The sequence below is a fragment of the Fundulus heteroclitus genome, chromosome 1, assembly GCF_011125445.2.
Source record: "Fundulus heteroclitus isolate FHET01 chromosome 1, MU-UCD_Fhet_4.1, whole genome shotgun sequence".
NCBI classification, from domain to species: Eukaryota; Metazoa; Chordata; class Actinopteri; order Cyprinodontiformes; family Fundulidae; genus Fundulus; species Fundulus heteroclitus.
The window spans coordinates 14,800,198-14,815,694 of NC_046361.1; the positions used below are offsets into that span (position 1 = coordinate 14,800,198).

A 15,497-nucleotide genomic window follows, 5' to 3' on the forward strand; every position below is an offset into this window, starting at 1 on the left:
GTTTTATCAATGATTTTTTTTATCATTACGTGTGGTGTCCCTCAGGCTTTGAAAATCAGCAGACTATTTTAAAATCCTGCCGTGTGAACCGGCCTTAAGACATGCAAGTATCTCAGACAGTTGAAGTGGAGAAGAGTTTTTCTTTCATTGTCAAATCATTTTACACAAAACCATACAAAACATGAAGAAGAGATTTTTTTTTGTACTGTTCCGAAGGGACACAGCCTCTTTTAATAGCATTTGGAGTGGAAAAAAAATTACACTTCCATTTTTAAAATCAAGTTGTTGTTGTTGTTTTTTAACTGTAGCACAAGAAAATAACATGCAATCCATGAAAAAACATTTAATTCAGCTCAGGAACCCAATTAACCAGTTTGTCTTTCATCAGTTTCAGTTGTAACGGATTTCAATATAGGGAAATAACAAGGTGGATGAATGGAGAGAAAAAAATTATTTCAAAACAAAAAAAAAAAGAAATCATATTTTAAAATATATATATACTGTATATACACAAATCCAGACAACCCTTTGAAACACAAACTTTTTACAGGAAAAAATGTTATGATCCCTTACTACAGTGTAGATCAAAGTTTAGTATTGACAGATTCCCAGCACTTTGTTAGGAAGGAAGAAAAAAAAAATCAAAAGGTTCATAGAAAAATGCATGATCGCCACCAACTTCATCCATTTGTTTTAATAAAAGGTGTCAATCAGTTGTCCTATGTTTCCTCTGCAAAAGAAAGAGAACAACAGTTTGCTTGGAATGACTGTACCTAAACGCAGATTATAAAGGACAACAACAGCTAGTCTACGAAAACTAAGTCAACCGCGATCTTTGGAGCACATGGGAAAATGCTCCAAAGAGGACAGGCCTTTTGGAAATTGTTTGCTTAAATTTGAACTCCGACTGATCGCATGGAACTAATACTGGTTGTGCACTTTGGAGAAAAAAATAATAATTATTTGACCATCTTCATATAGAATAATGCCAGTCCAAGAGTACGCAAATTTTTGAGGTTTCCCATTTGAGGCTTACAATTGCAAACATAGAAACACAAAACGAGCAAATTGACGGTAGCTAACAGACTACAGGAGATAGCTAACACCGTCCTTGAACTATGCATTCATAGATGTTGTGTGGGCAGACTGAAGAGGAGTCAAATAATATTGCATCTAAAAACATAAGTCTATGTAAGAGTCAAATAATAAAATAAGAAAAAAAAAAAACAGGCACCAACTTAAAGCCATAACAACTCCCCCCTCCCCTTAAAAAAATAAACCAAATCACGCTGACTTAACTGTAAGATAAAAAATTCACCCATTTTCTATTTTTCTGCCCATCATGAATGCATACTCAGACGAAATGTCACTAAAACTCCTGGGCTTCTTCATTTAGTATTTGTCTAACATTTATGTGAGAGCAGCAGATATGGAGATCCAAACATTTATCATTTAGATGTTTTTTTTAATCAAATGTCATATCTAATCACATTCAAATGTTTGTTTAATAATATACCATTTAAAGTGTTACAAATAAGTGGGAAGGAAATCTAAATCAAAAGTTGGCGGACTGAGATGGGGTGTAAACCACTATCACAGCAAGAACCCAAAAGTAAGGGAAATTTATGGTTATTTTATATCAGTTTAGCTTCTCCTTGAGGAAGATTCACTTATCTTATGGGGTTAAAAGGCAGAATTAACTTAACTATAGCTGCAAATAAAATAAAAAAAAAAAAGATAATAATGAGCAAGTGACTATTTTGATCCATGCTGCATATATATTCATCCAACACTGTCAATTATGGATCAAAACTTTGTAATTTTTCATGTTTTGTTTCAATGTTACTGTCCAGCTTACAAAAGAAAAAGAAAAAAAATAATCTCTACTCTTCATCACTCCCTTCTAGCTGTGATGAATGCGTTTCAAATGAGACTGAGGCGAAGGGTGAGGTGGAGTTCTTAACTAGCAAAAGTTTTCCCTGTGTCTTCCTTGCCTTTATATGTCCTCTTCCCGTGTGTGAAGGGTAGGTATCTGTACTTGATCATATGCTAGAGGGAAACAAAAGGGACAAGAAAGAGAATTAGTAACACGCTAGGTCTAATTATGTGCTTTTATGACAATGGTTGGAGAAGCAGACTTTTTAATTAAACAAATAAAGGAATAATTAAGTCTAAGCAGGATACATTCTAAACAGAACTGTACAGATAATAGTGTTATATAATGAAATTATGCAATGGTTCTTCCAAGAGAATTAACTATACTGATATTAAACAGTTATGTTTAGCTTATTTAAGGATTTAAGTGTTTTTCTTTCACAGACATCTCTGTTGTTCAGCCACGGTCCTCTTTTGGCATAACAAGCATTTACTGACCAACCCACATAATCCTTACGGCTGACTGTGCGGTTATCTTAGCTTTTATTTCAGATGTTAATTTGATGTGTTCACCCAGACCGGGGACTGTTCATGCACTGTGTGGTTTGTTCGGCTGCGGTTCACCTTAATCTGCCTCTTCATGGTGATGCAAAAGAGCATGATGAAGTACATTACGAGTATTGGCCAGAACACTGGAACGTTAAAGGCCTCGAAAAACGTACAAATCATGGCGATGACGATGCCTTTTGTCGCAGAGTGCCTGTCACCAAACAGAGAGAGAAAAAAAGGAGAAGAAAAAAAGACTTCTGTAAACTTTTATGCACAAAATACTACGATAAAACTTATGTTAAGAAGGCAGAGGTATGTACAGCAATGTTAGGTCTACCAGAGCCATAATTCATCAGCAGCAGCGGTCATAGATGATAAACATATTAAACAGCTGTTTCTAAGAGGCATCCAGACCTTTTTGTGCTTATACATATATGTTTTTTTCTATTAATCCCAGTTACTTTTTGGTTTGAACATGCATGTTAGAAGGCAGGAAGGCTACAAAGAAGTTCCCCATTCACCTGAATCTGGATATGAACAGAATGGTTTTAAATCTCTAACGTTCACAGCAAGTCACACATGAAGGCCAGCAGATAACTCACAAGTCATAAATAAAGTTCAGTACAGCACCAATGTAATATTGATGAGTCAAAGCTTCAGCTAATAGTTTTTCCTACCAAAGCAGTTACAGTGCTAAAACCAGAGGTGGCGCTAGAACCGGTTCCTAACTGACCCTGTAACTTATTTTCCACAGTGATAGAGCCAAAATGGAGCAAAATGACTGTGTCACATTGTCAGTCGGGAAGCGTTTAATACAATTTAATTACACAAAACACATCATCTCAGTATCCCCACCAACAGGGGCCCTAATATTGCTCGCCCAAATAACTTAACACTCTTTTAAATAACATACTGTGTGTGTCATGTCAGGTCTCTGACCTGATCAGTACAACCAATGCTGGAAAACAGGAGTTAAACAGGTTTAAAGGCTGACAGCGTTTAACAACTGAGTCTAAAATGACCTTTATTGACCAAAAAAATCCCCTATAATTGTAGCTCTAGGTGGAGTATAGACCTGCTTAGTCTATGTGATGGATGACATCCAAATAAACAGTGAAAGACAACAGAAAGCGAGCGAGGATTAATGTTAATGCACAGTGATTACATTTATTTTGGTCTAGATTTGGCAAATAAACATCTTAAACTCCAGAGTTTTAGACATGATGCTCCCATCATGGTTGGTGGTAAGTCGGCCCCCAGCACTTGATGAAAGCAGTTCTCCCATGTGGCCCAGGTGAAAGTTGATGCTAAAAGAAAACCGGTTTACGGTGACAGAACCAGAGTTTCCAGCAGTGGAAACATAAAGAAGTTGTGATAATCAAGCGCTGATAGTCAGCGATGGAACCAGTCTGGTGAGAAAAAAACCCAAAGTGACAAGTGAATAGTGGCTGGAACAGAGCAAAAATATGCTTAAGATTATTCAGGGTGGGGTGGCGGTGGCGCAGGAACCAGGAGTTTGTCCTGTAACTGGTGAGCTGCTGGTTCGTTGTGTCCTTGAGCAAGGCACTTCAACCGACTTGCCTGCTGGCAGTGGTCAGAGGGCCCGGTGGCGCCGATTGGATGGCAGCTGTGGTATAGCTCACCACCAATAACATGTGGATGTATGAGGGAATGGGTGGATGACTGAGTGTAGTGTAAAGCCCCCTGGGGTCCTCAAGACTTGATAAAGTGCTTTACAACTACAGGCCATTTACCATTCATTCCTTCATAAGCATCAGAGCTGAGGTCTTAATTAGAATCCCCCAATGGCCAAATAAACCAAAACAAGAACAGTGTGGTTCATTCCAGCAATAGCCTCAATAATACTGTGTTACAGGGATGGAGGGCCTGGGGGCCAATGAGCACAGAGGAAAGCAGAAGATGAACACAGAGCTTCAGGGTAACTTTTTTGAAAATGTACAAATCCAGTTTCACCGGTGTACTTAGATTGACACGAGGAATGCAGACTAGGGACCCGGAGCTCTTCAGCTGTGACTCTACTGTCAACCTATAAATACCTAATGTGACTTCTGAAAACCAAAGATCTTAAAACCTTTAAACACTAATCTTTTTGTACATCACTGGAAAAGCTAGTATGTAAAAAGTAGTTAAAACATGAGAAAAAAGGACCCCATGTCTTTGATACTTTAGTCTAATTCAAGTAATACAACCAATAAAACCTCACTTTTATTTCCTGTCTGCTTTGCTTGAATGGTGTAAATTAGCAAAACCACATGTCGGGCCAACTGAACTTTAAAATAAAAGGTTCAGACAACCTTCTTGATGCAAGCACTGTACAAAAGTGTTCAAAAATAATTCCAATATTTGGTCCAAACTGTGTCATGCTATACAGATACCAGTTTCTCTCCTTAATCTGTTCTTGATGTTTTTTCTTATACAGAAAATGTATGAATAAAAAAAAAATTAAGAAAAGGAAGATTCAGTTGAGACCATTAGTGAGAATAAAAAGCCGAAACATGGTCAGGTTTCACTCGTTTCTACTAGAATGAATAAATAAAATAACTAGTCTTGATCTTCCTCCAAACAGATTCTGCATGATTAAATCTGTGGCCACGCAAGTTATTTTCTACAGAAAATAATTTGCAACCCCTCTGTGGAGGAGCACAACAGAGAGCCAGACCACGAGATGAACTCTTACCAGAATTTGAATTCAGGCAACCTCCTGATGAAGGGGCGGAACTCCTCGTTCTGCTTAGTCGGAAGGGATGGGCCCTCATCTACAAGAGAAAGAAGTTACACTCTGCTTTTCAAAGGCTTTTAAAACTACAACCGGAGACAACAAACGGCATAAAGAAAGGGAGCTTGTGGAATCTATTCTAAAAAAGCTTATGTAATCAATGTAAAAGACAATGGCCAAATAAACATAGTAGCAGATGCTTTGCTGTTTAATATAAACCGCTTGGATGTAAGAGTGTTCACTTGCCTTCATCAAGTAATGAAGGATCCACTTTTGGCGAGAGAAATGCGATGAACAGGTTGAGGTGGTAAATTCCCAAAGCGTAAGTTACTATATACCACCCCTAAAAAAAGCACAGGAATAACACCACATTAAAATTCCTTTTGTAGACAGACAGTACAAATTACAGAAAGACAGACAGATAACCAATGTATCCTGATCGATAAACATTTTGAAGGACATAAGAGGTAAACTCCCATTGCTGCATTCAAGATCAAGGATACTTCAAGAAGGGTTTATGACTATGGCAAGTTTTTTTCTTTTTAAAGGGACAGTGTGTAACTAATTTGGCCTTTAATTAGCAAAAATCAAGTATCGCTTTTATAAATACATTTTCTGGAAAAGTCTAAAAACCTCACATCAAAAATGAAAGCGTTCTCATAACTTATAAATACATAGGTGGCAGTGCACCCACTGGGAGGCGCCATGTTGCGTCGCCATTTCTGATTTCAGAAGCTGAAAGGGGCCAAACTAGTCAGCTTTACACGTTTTTCCTATCTGTCTTCTATATGAAGACGTGCTGTTGGTAAAGGAGCAGAAAACAAGCAAAGACGATCGGAGATTATTCTATTTTCCGTTTACTGTTGAAATGGAGGACCACCTATACTCTTTGCCCAACGAGAGGGAATCGAAAGTAACAAAGAAAAGAAAAAGTAGTAATAACGGGGGGGGGGGGGGGGGGGGGGAACTAGAGTATATTGACGCAGCTATTATTACCAGGTGGAATGGAGATAATTCTGAGAGAGCGAGGTTTCAGGCTTTCTGCTGGACAGGTAGGTTAATTTAATGTAACAGTGAAGTTTATTTTTGCCATTATGTTAGAAACTGGGCAGCGTAGAGCAGCAGCTACTATACACTGTCACACTATTATACTCCGAGGGTTCCGTAGCAGCTATTACAGCAAAGTCGTTTGTAATTGCCTGTGTGAAAATCTTACACATTGGGGCTTTAGTAAAAATGCAAATAATTTTTTTTAATATATAATGCTTGCTAAACCCGAGAAACAGCAACAAGTCAATTTATATGTAATAATAGCGGAAGGTGGACAAACAAGTCCCTTATGATCAACACTGTGCGCACGTTCTGATTTCTTGAAAGTGAAACCAACAATCACCTGTAGTATGTACACTCTGATCATGTAGATTGCAGTAAGTAGTAGCGTGAGCGCCCATCGCACTGCATAGAAGGGTGTTGACTTGTCAAGCCATGTCTGATAGACCTGTTGAAAAAAAATTAAATGTAAAGAATTTATTTTTTTTCATCAATAGCACTAATACCCCTGGCTTGATATTGATGACCCGTGTGATCTGAACAATAATCACCTGTCCAACCCCTGTGAAAAAGGCAGCAACTACAGATGGTTTCCCATGGATTGACTCTCCAACACTGTCCCCTTCTGACATCCTGCCAGAAACCAGAAACACATTTTCATTAATGGTAGCATTGATAGTTAATATGGGACAGAATTTTGCAATAAAGTGATAAATCTCCTTATACTTGCGTTGAAACGAAAAAATACCTATTTTCCTGAAGACACCAAACAAATATATATAAAAACGGTGAATTTGAATTAATTCTCTGTTGTGTTCTTGTTTAGAGGTAATTAAGTAATGACAAATGTAGCAAATTACTTTTTTGTTTCAAGGCAGAATATTCTCTATTGATATTTCTAATTGTGAAAACATGTTTAACTGTAAAGGACTCAACCTTTTGGCAGAATTAGAGGACTATTAGATATCATTTATAACATTTGGTGATTTTGGGTCACACAATTTCGCAGGTTTCAGAGTAAACTGAGGCACATAACGTACACCAGAATTTCACCTTCTAAAATGCCTGATCTTAGTGTGGTTTGAAAGCACTTTTTCAGTGCTCTTTCGGATTAAATAGTTTGACATGCGACTCCTGCGAAGGGTTTGCTGACATACCTATAGCAAGTATTTGTAACTAATGCTCTGAAAGTTTAAAGTTAGTTACAGACAAACCTGTAAGAAATAGCCTGGATCATGACATACAGTACTGCAAGTTTTAGAATGAAACCAACAGGAAATATTTAGCCTAACTATGGGTTTACAATTGGATGCTAAAAATGGGAACCAGGAAATTAATTTATCATGTTGAATGAATAATGACTTTAGTTACCAATTCTAAAGCACCTAGCTTCAATGCTCATTGCTGTCAAGAGCGAGGTCTTTTCGTAGCTATTACACCATATTATAATTTAACTTTAACATATAAGGTGATGTGAAAACCCGTGTGAAACTGTTCCTGGGTCTGGCTAGCTAAGATTTGTTCAATTACAAGCCAGCGAGCGCCAGGTTTTATCGATGTAAACACATACACGCGGAATCTACATGAAGGAATCAAGTAATACAGATACCCTAGCAGGAGCTAATGGCATTTCATCCGTGATTTAAATGTGAACTATCCGCATTAGCTCAAAAATTAGCCCGAGAAGTAGCTTAATAGACATGTAAATGTACGTTACCCTTTGGCCCAAATTGTAGCGTCTATGGGTTATGTAGTTCTTCTAGGAGCCAACGCTACGTACTGCCGTTCGTTAGGCAATGCCATCAACCTACATTTCCCACAACTCCTAGGAAGAGACAATTGGCGGACCCCGAAAGAACGTGTAGTCCATTGCGATCTCGCTTCATTGAGGGAGCGTGTTAAAGGGACCGATAAGAACTACAAGTACCAAGAGTGAATCCGAAAAGTGGACAACTCACTTCCTGTGATACGTTTCTATGTTACCAGCGGCTCCGAAGCTAGCCTGTGTTAGCATGTTTAGAAAAGCAGTATTCTCTAGCGAACACGTTTGTAGTCATATAATAATGAAATATTTTTTTTACATCTGAACAACAGATTTAGTCCCCATTATTGTCGCGCGGCGGTGTTGGCAATTACAACGAAAAACAACAATGATAGTCATTTCTTACCTGATATGGCCTCTGAGTCACTACCCGGCTCTACCTAGCTAGCTACACTAGCCACTTCTCGTGTGACCACGTCAGTACTTCCTCGAACATGAGGACGTTCAAGTATGGCAGGCCGTTGTAACATATAATCATAGTTTACGACGCTTATGCTTGCATTCTGCCGACATATATATATATATATATATATATGGATCACAAGTCCGCTAGTAATCCAACTTAAATATCACGACATGTTGCTTTTAGTCAGTGTAGCATCTCAATAGTTGGCTGAGTTGTCAAATAGACCAAGTTAAATTGGTTGTGCTGCAGATTATTTATTGTCAGTCAGTTATTTATTGAGATCAGTTTGCAGTTACAGTCACCAGGGTATATCAGAGGCAAAAAAACAAAAAACAAAAGACACAACTATCAATCTGTTCGTTCCACTCGGTTTGAATACAACTGCCATGTTATGAAAATAATCTTTTATATGTTTTATATAAATCTCTTATATACCATGTTGTGAAAATAAACATTTCATGACTTTGTTTTACACATACATCTTTTATATTTTATTTATATAAATGTTTATTTAACAAATTCAAAAATAGGTATCATTCTTGATAAATGTAACAAGTATGAAGTTTTTATACCTGAGTTCTGCGTCTGAGTTGTAGCACACTTGGGCAGTCCGTCTAAGGCGGGGACAGAAGCTTGATTGCTCCGCCTTGAACTGACTCTGGTTTCAGACATTCACGTTATTCATTCTGCGTGGGAAGAATTTATTGTTTGATGGTAAAAAACTCTAACCTGACAACAGCCAGCTGCATGTATCGCTCCGCCTAGCTCCACTCACATACATCTGGGACACGGCCATAGGCATTGCCTTTACTGAAGGCTGGGCCTTATCAAAACTCCTTGCATATGATTGGATAAGCCACTTGTCTGTCATCTTTATCAACGTGCTATTTCAACCACTCACACCGAAGCTAACCCGTGACGCTGATGAGACCGACGCGGAAAAAAAAAAAAACTTTTATTTTTTTTTTATGTGTTTGCGGCTGTAGTGCAGGGTTTCCCGCAGCGCTATCTGCGGCCGCGGAAAACGTGTCGTCCACCCCCCCGCTCCGCGAGCCGGTCCGCGGAAAACGTGTCGTCCACCCCCCCGCTCCGCGAGCCGAGGCGCTAAGAAGAGGGGGGAAGACAGCCGGCAAAGCGCCGCGGGTCGGAGTCGATCCCGGGCTGACCGCCCGAGCCGTTCTCTGATGTTGTTTTAATGAAACAATATTAGGTAGATTGGACAACACGGAAGAAATAGCAGCATCAATGCTAACGCTTGCTTCCTCGATGCGAGCCGCCATTGTTGTTGGAATCTCACGGTGGCTTCTCCACTACGTCACATCCATGAAACACCCGCCCTGCGTCCTGATTGGCCAGACCAAAAATTTGGTTGGGGAAATCATTTTCAATGAGCCGTGTCCCAGATGTATGTGAGTGGAGCTAGGCGGAGCGATACATGCAGCTGGCTGTTGTCAGGTTAAAAAAACTCAATACACAGGGATGAGAAAAGTGGTGTTCCTGTCCTAGGAATGTTCACATTTTAAATGTCTAAAAATGTTGACTGTGGTGCATAGCTAAAGTTTTAACTAGGATCATTTTAACATTTTCAAAAGATTGACTTTTAACTCCAAAGATGCTTTTTTCTTCTTAGAAGTTGGGTGCAGCCATTTTGCATGTTTAAAAAATACTGTGTTCATTACACCGCTTGTAGTACTATGGAACTTCCACCAGAGGATAGAAAACATGTAGGATTTGAAACTACAGGTCTTTGAAAGCATCAAGCTTAGTAAAGAGCCTACAAGTCTCAGATACACAGCAAAGCTAATACATTTGGCGTCAGAGAGCTAAATATGATGCATAAATGTATTTCTCAAGAATGCAGTTGCAATGTGAAGAAAAAAAAACTGACTGGAATGTATGTAATTTAATACCAGTGAAAATGGGGCTGCAAGTTGAAACTCTTTATTAGTAAGATAAGGAAAGACATTGAGGGGAAATATTTAAAATGACGGTTTAAAGCAAAACAGTGTGTATAACAACAAATTACACTGACGAAAAAGTACATCACATCGCTTTACAAAACTGGTACAAAAAAATAAAAATGAAGAAAGGCTGTTAGATCAGAATATTAAAACAAAACACAATTTGTATTTACATTTTTGCAAGTGCCTAATACTGACCATTTGGACTTTTACCTTTAAAGCATTAAAGTGCTTGTTCTCAGACAGTTGGTGGTGTCTGGATGAAAGTATGTTTCTTGCTGAGGACCTTAGAAAATGGCTGTAAATTAGGTTTTTCTTTAGGTGCAAACCCAAATTCTGCAAATAAATGTCACAACATGATACATACTTTATTTTTGTTGGTTTGAAATCTAGAAATAAAACTGGAATGTGGTCATAATCAAGAGCCATGAAGACATAGAACACAGATGCATTACTTTGGAAAAGTCTTAAGCCATCTTTATTCTTCTTTATACTTTCCTTTTGAGAAGCTGGGCATTAGTTTATTATTTTAAAAGGGCTTTGAATAAATGTTTTTCAGTCTTTGTGAGATTGAGGCATGGTTTAAGACTATTCCACACTATTTCTGCACTACTCAATACATGTGGACCTTGCCCCGCAAGGACTTACAAGCTATTCAGAAAATGCATCTTGACAAATAGGGACACCGTTCTTAATTTATTATTTACATAACTAATTAAAATCCAGTCATTTCAACATAATACTGTTTTTGATGCTTTTGTTTTTTTTAGCTGGTTTGTGGGTATGTCACTAAATGTTTTCTATAACATATTAAATAGCAAAAGCTATAACACTTGTTAACATATACACAAGTAAAGCTGAAGTACATAAAACAAATTTCCAACAATGACACGATAAAACATATTCAACTAAAAGTTACTCATGTTGTAGTTAAAAAAAAATACATGACTGTGGTATCATAGTTATAGCTTTGACTTACTATTCAGCTCTAAACATTTGGTTCAAACAGGCGATGCATCGTTTAGAATCTGAATACTCTTAACCACATCTAGTCCAAAACATTTACAAGATACGCTATACACATTTGTACAAGATAAGAAAAGAAAAAAACAGAAAATAAAATAAATAATTTAATTGAAAAAAATCCCCCCCCCCCCCACCCCAAAAAAATAAAAATAAAAAAATAATAAAATAAAACATACATTGTTAGTTGGTGGCATGATGCAAAAGAGAGTGATAGAAGAATAAGGGGAAAAACAATAATTACAGCATGTGTTTTTCCCTTAATTTCTTTGTGGAATATGTTGCACTTTTATGGAGGGGAATTTAGTTTTAAAGCTACTGAGAATAATCCCAAAATTAAAATGGAGGCTATTCGTTTGGGGATGAAAAAAAAATAAAAAAATCAAACCACTCAAAACCTCCAGGTATCCTGAAAGAACCCACGATCAAGCCATGAACGGACGCAGACAGACAAATGCAGTCTCAGTGAACGTCGCTTTCCATGAATTCCTCCTTGATGGAATGCTTGCTTCGGGACTCTTTGCAGTCAGGCATGTCAAAACCAAAGTCAGCCCATTCATCGGGAGCCGGTGCCATGCCCGCGGGCCCCACAACGCCAGACCTGTTGGGGATTGTGATGGTGTGGCGGACACGAAAGTGCACTGCCTCCATGACCCGCTGACGCTGCAGCTCCCCGCCGGTGGCCCCTATGGCGGCCATGGCAGAGGCGGCCATGTTGCTGCTGGAGCGAAGCAGCTGCTGGCCGTGGTATTCGTGGTGGTGGCTGGAGTTTGGAAGCTGATGAGCAGCTCCTTGTTTCATGTCCTGCAGACCTCGCCAGATTGCGAGGCGAGACTGCTCCGGTATCTTCAGGGCGCCCAAATCCTGGAAAAGGCCCAGACAAGAGAAGAGTGAAACTAAGAACAAAACAACGTGAACGACAGAGTTATAGTGCCCTCTTGTGGTTGCAAAAAACAACAACAACATGTTTTGGGGGGGCTGACGCAGTCTAAAATAAAACTTTAACAGATTTTTTTTATAGATGAGTGCGTCATCTTTATTTTAATTTTTTGCTCCTGACTTGATTTTCCATTATATAAATCTAAATACACCAAACTGAATTAGGCAAACGAATACTTCCAGAAAAATTACCTCCATTGTGAGTGTTTGGAGATGGTAGACAGACTGGAGGCCTTGTGAGGTGAAGTATTCAATGAAGTTCTGACAGCCCAGACTGGTGAGAAAACTGTATGGGGAGAGAAGCAGGGCAGCTTAGACCAGAGCTGCAGCTGAAAGTAGGACCAGTAAGTTGTGCATTAGTCACTGAAACACTGATTTAAGCTATAATTGTTATTGAGTGGATCAATAACACTAAACTTTAACCTATCGTCTACATTTGATTTAACAAACTGAAGAAGTCCTCGTGTCAAATCTTGTTTTGTCACCATATTCTCCAACTCCAGATTTACTGTACAGCGCTATTGTCGAGTGTTTACACAGCATTACACTGCATGACAGATGCGGTGGAAGCAAAAGCATACACATGCATTTATATTAATGATTCATGGGGACATTCTTGATTTGCTGAAAAACCTTTATTATAAATACATGAAATGTTAAAAGTCTTGGTAATACAAAGTGGTTGTAAAAAGAGTTTGACTGTACATCGTAACTGTTCAAATGAACATAACAGTCCAAAAAACAAAACAAAAAAAGGATGGTGTATCAAAAATGGCAAATATACGTTGAAGTCCAGGAACCGCACTGACACATTTTCCTCAATGAAAAATATATATAATAAAAAAAACTTGGGGAAAAAAAGCTTTAAATTAAATACAACATAAACATTTCCTTTATAGAAAAATAGCAGTAGTGCATTGCAAAGTCAGACTGTATACACAGTGATAGGATGAAGGATTTTAGATCTAAGTGTGTAACTAATAACACATCATTGCTGTCGGACAGATATCTCAAAACTCCCAAAATGTACCTTTTCAAGAAATGTAAATTCACCCTGTTTGGTCAAAGTGACATGCACTTTTTGACATCTTTCCCCCATATAATAACCAACGGAACCACAGAGAGATGTAAAGCGTGATCAGCTGAGTTGATTCTGACAAAAAACAAAAAACAAAAAAAACACAAAAAAAAAAACGACCAGAAATCTATTACTATTGCGGGCATAATAAAGGGCAGCACTTGTTGACCAGCTTCGCCTTATTAACAGATCAAAACCAAATCGACGTTTAATTTAGGACACCAGTTCTGCCTTTGTGGTCACCACAAAGCATTTGGAAAGCAGTTCTACAGTGGATACAGAATGCTATACATTAACATGGCCAAATTATAGGAACAGATAATAATAAAAACCTTATTAACTTGTATTTAAACTGGACCTTCATTATGGCGGCAGTTTTTTTTTTTTATTATAATGAGATTTGCATTCAACTCAGTTCTATTTTTGAATAAAACTCAATTAATTTGCAGTCGCAAGCCTTTAAAGAGCAGCCATAATTACACCAAACTGCCCACATTCAGACATAGGCTGGCAAAAAGTAAACTTCAACGTGGCCAATGAAAAATGAAGTTTTGAAGCGTCAACATTCCACTATGTGACATGAAACCGAACGAGTGCATCTGACTGCCGGCTTGCCTTTTACAGGTGGATAAAGAAGGAGTGTCACTGCAGGGTGAGGTACCTGACAAGGCTGGGGTCAGGGTTATAAGGTGGCGGGCTGCAGTGGGAAGCAGACACTATATTCTGACTGCTGTGGCCACTGTTCATGTCACCGTTACCCTGCATGTGGTTGCTGTTGAGCATGCTGGGACCTAAGAGAAAGAGAGGAAACGATCAAACTGTCACGGAGAACTTGACGGGGGTTGTATCAGATGGGTTTGAAGCCTGATGGCAGATATTAAGTCGGTTTCAATCACGCACAGCATATGCATGTTGTAAACACTTACCCATGTGAGAAATGGTGTGGTTGGCATTGGGATGCTGCTGAGGTTGGTGCCCCACCATCTGGTTGAGGGACTGCGTCTTTCCGAGGTTTCCGTGTGAATGCATCTTGTTCATGTTGGACAATGGCGAATAAGAGGTGGGGGATGCTATGTGGTTTCTAATGGAAGACAATAACAAGAAAAAGGATAAACTGAAGTTTTATTACACTTCAAAAACACAACGAACTTCAATGCACTGAATAAAAAAGAATTATAAATGTATGCATAACATTTCTTTTTCAGTGAAAAGTTCCACTGTGGTCAAAAAAAAAAATGTCAAAAGAAAACCAACCAGCATGATTAAACAATTAAACAGTGAAATGTCCCGTACTCATAGTGTCAGTATAAGTTTATACAGCATTTACACATTAGTAATAACATTTGTTTTCACAATCACCAGCGCAGGTGATGAATTTGGTTCAGTCATAACCTATGTGCAGTTGTGGCACAGCTTGCGTGCGTTTTTTTAAATTTGACTCACGGTCTCTGCAGCAGCTGTTGTTGCGTTTGTTGCCTGTAGGAGTCCACCAGCGGCTGCGGCACCAGCTCCACCAGCTCCAAACTGTCTTTAATCTTCATCAGCAGCTCAAAATTATCCCGCCCACGAACCTGCACACAAAGACAGCATCAGCGATAGCCATGATCAGACTGTTGCATCACGTTTTATTGGTGACAAAGTCTTCTGTTTATAATAGTGAGGGGAGGGAAGGGGGATGTTAAAACCAAACGCACACACAGAACCGATCAGAATAACCCTATTTGAGTTCTTTCCTATTAAGTAATATTTGTAAAAAAAATATTATTAGTTCCTTAAAAATCAATTCATTAGCTTTAGATCAGTTTCCATGAACTTTCTGTTGCTAGTGCCATAAATAAAACACAGCTGAATTTGATATTTGGAATGATTTTTGGTGATATATAACATGCTAATGTGTTATATATATATTCTGGTACATTCTATGAGATGAGCTTTATGATTAGGTACTATCTATTAAAGCATTTGAACTGCTTTGATAACAAACTGGTAAAAATAAACTCATCTCTGCTCCTTTCCTTCTTGGGTAAAATCATGAAATAGTGTGTATGACGTCAAGA

The 15,497-nt window shown here is 38.4% G+C and overlaps 2 protein-coding genes across 5 annotated transcripts in view; both read right to left on the reverse strand.

Moving 5' to 3' along the window:
• Nucleotides 1-193: 193 nt before the first annotated feature.
• On the reverse strand, nucleotides 194-8,502 carry rer1 (retention in endoplasmic reticulum sorting receptor 1). 2 transcript variants are annotated; one of them, XM_036136046.1, is made up of 8 exons: nucleotides 8,380-8,502; nucleotides 6,763-6,844; nucleotides 6,555-6,659; nucleotides 5,408-5,504; nucleotides 5,123-5,201; nucleotides 2,500-2,635; nucleotides 1,995-2,049; nucleotides 194-730 (listed from the first exon to the last, which is right to left on the reverse strand). In XM_036136046.1, the coding sequence occupies exons 2-8, from the start codon at nucleotides 6,841-6,843 to the stop codon at nucleotides 720-722; spliced, it is 564 nt and encodes a 187-aa protein (XP_035991939.1). In that variant the 5' UTR covers nucleotide 6,844; nucleotides 8,380-8,502; the 3' UTR covers nucleotides 194-719. The 2 variants fall into 2 exon arrangements, with proteins under 2 accessions (XP_035991939.1, XP_035991930.1); XM_036136037.1 differs by having other exon boundaries at nucleotides 194-2,049.
• A 1,862-nt stretch (nucleotides 8,503-10,364) lies between these two features.
• tp73 (tumor protein p73) overlaps nucleotides 10,365-15,497 on the reverse strand; it is a 35,463-nt gene continuing 30,330 nt past the window's right edge. For all 3 annotated transcript variants that reach the window (XM_036136051.1, XM_036136054.1, XM_036136062.1), the window contains 5 exons: nucleotides 14,884-15,011; nucleotides 14,367-14,521; nucleotides 14,102-14,231; nucleotides 12,555-12,648; nucleotides 10,365-12,287 (listed from right to left, as the gene is read on the reverse strand). In XM_036136051.1, the coding sequence (XP_035991944.1) occupies nucleotides 11,886-12,287; nucleotides 12,555-12,648; nucleotides 14,102-14,231; nucleotides 14,367-14,521; nucleotides 14,884-15,011 (909 nt within the window). In that variant the 3' untranslated portion in view covers nucleotides 10,365-11,885. The remainder of the gene's footprint in view (nucleotides 12,288-12,554; nucleotides 12,649-14,101; nucleotides 14,232-14,366; nucleotides 14,522-14,883; nucleotides 15,012-15,497) is intronic.

Bases quoted from the DNA above. Each gene is read 5' to 3' on its own strand.
- rer1 (XM_036136037.1), bottom strand. From the start codon at position 6,843: ATGTCAGAAGGGGACAGTGTTGGAGAGTCAATCCATGGGAAACCATCT. The intron at 6,660-6,762 runs GTGATTATTGTT...TTTTTTCAACAG, and splicing joins TTTTCACAGGGGTTGGACAG to GTCTATCAGACATGGCTTGA. The intron at 2,050-2,499 runs GTGAACCGCAGC...GTTTCCCTCTAG, and splicing joins CCATGAAGAGGCAGATTAAG to CATATGATCAAGTACAGATA.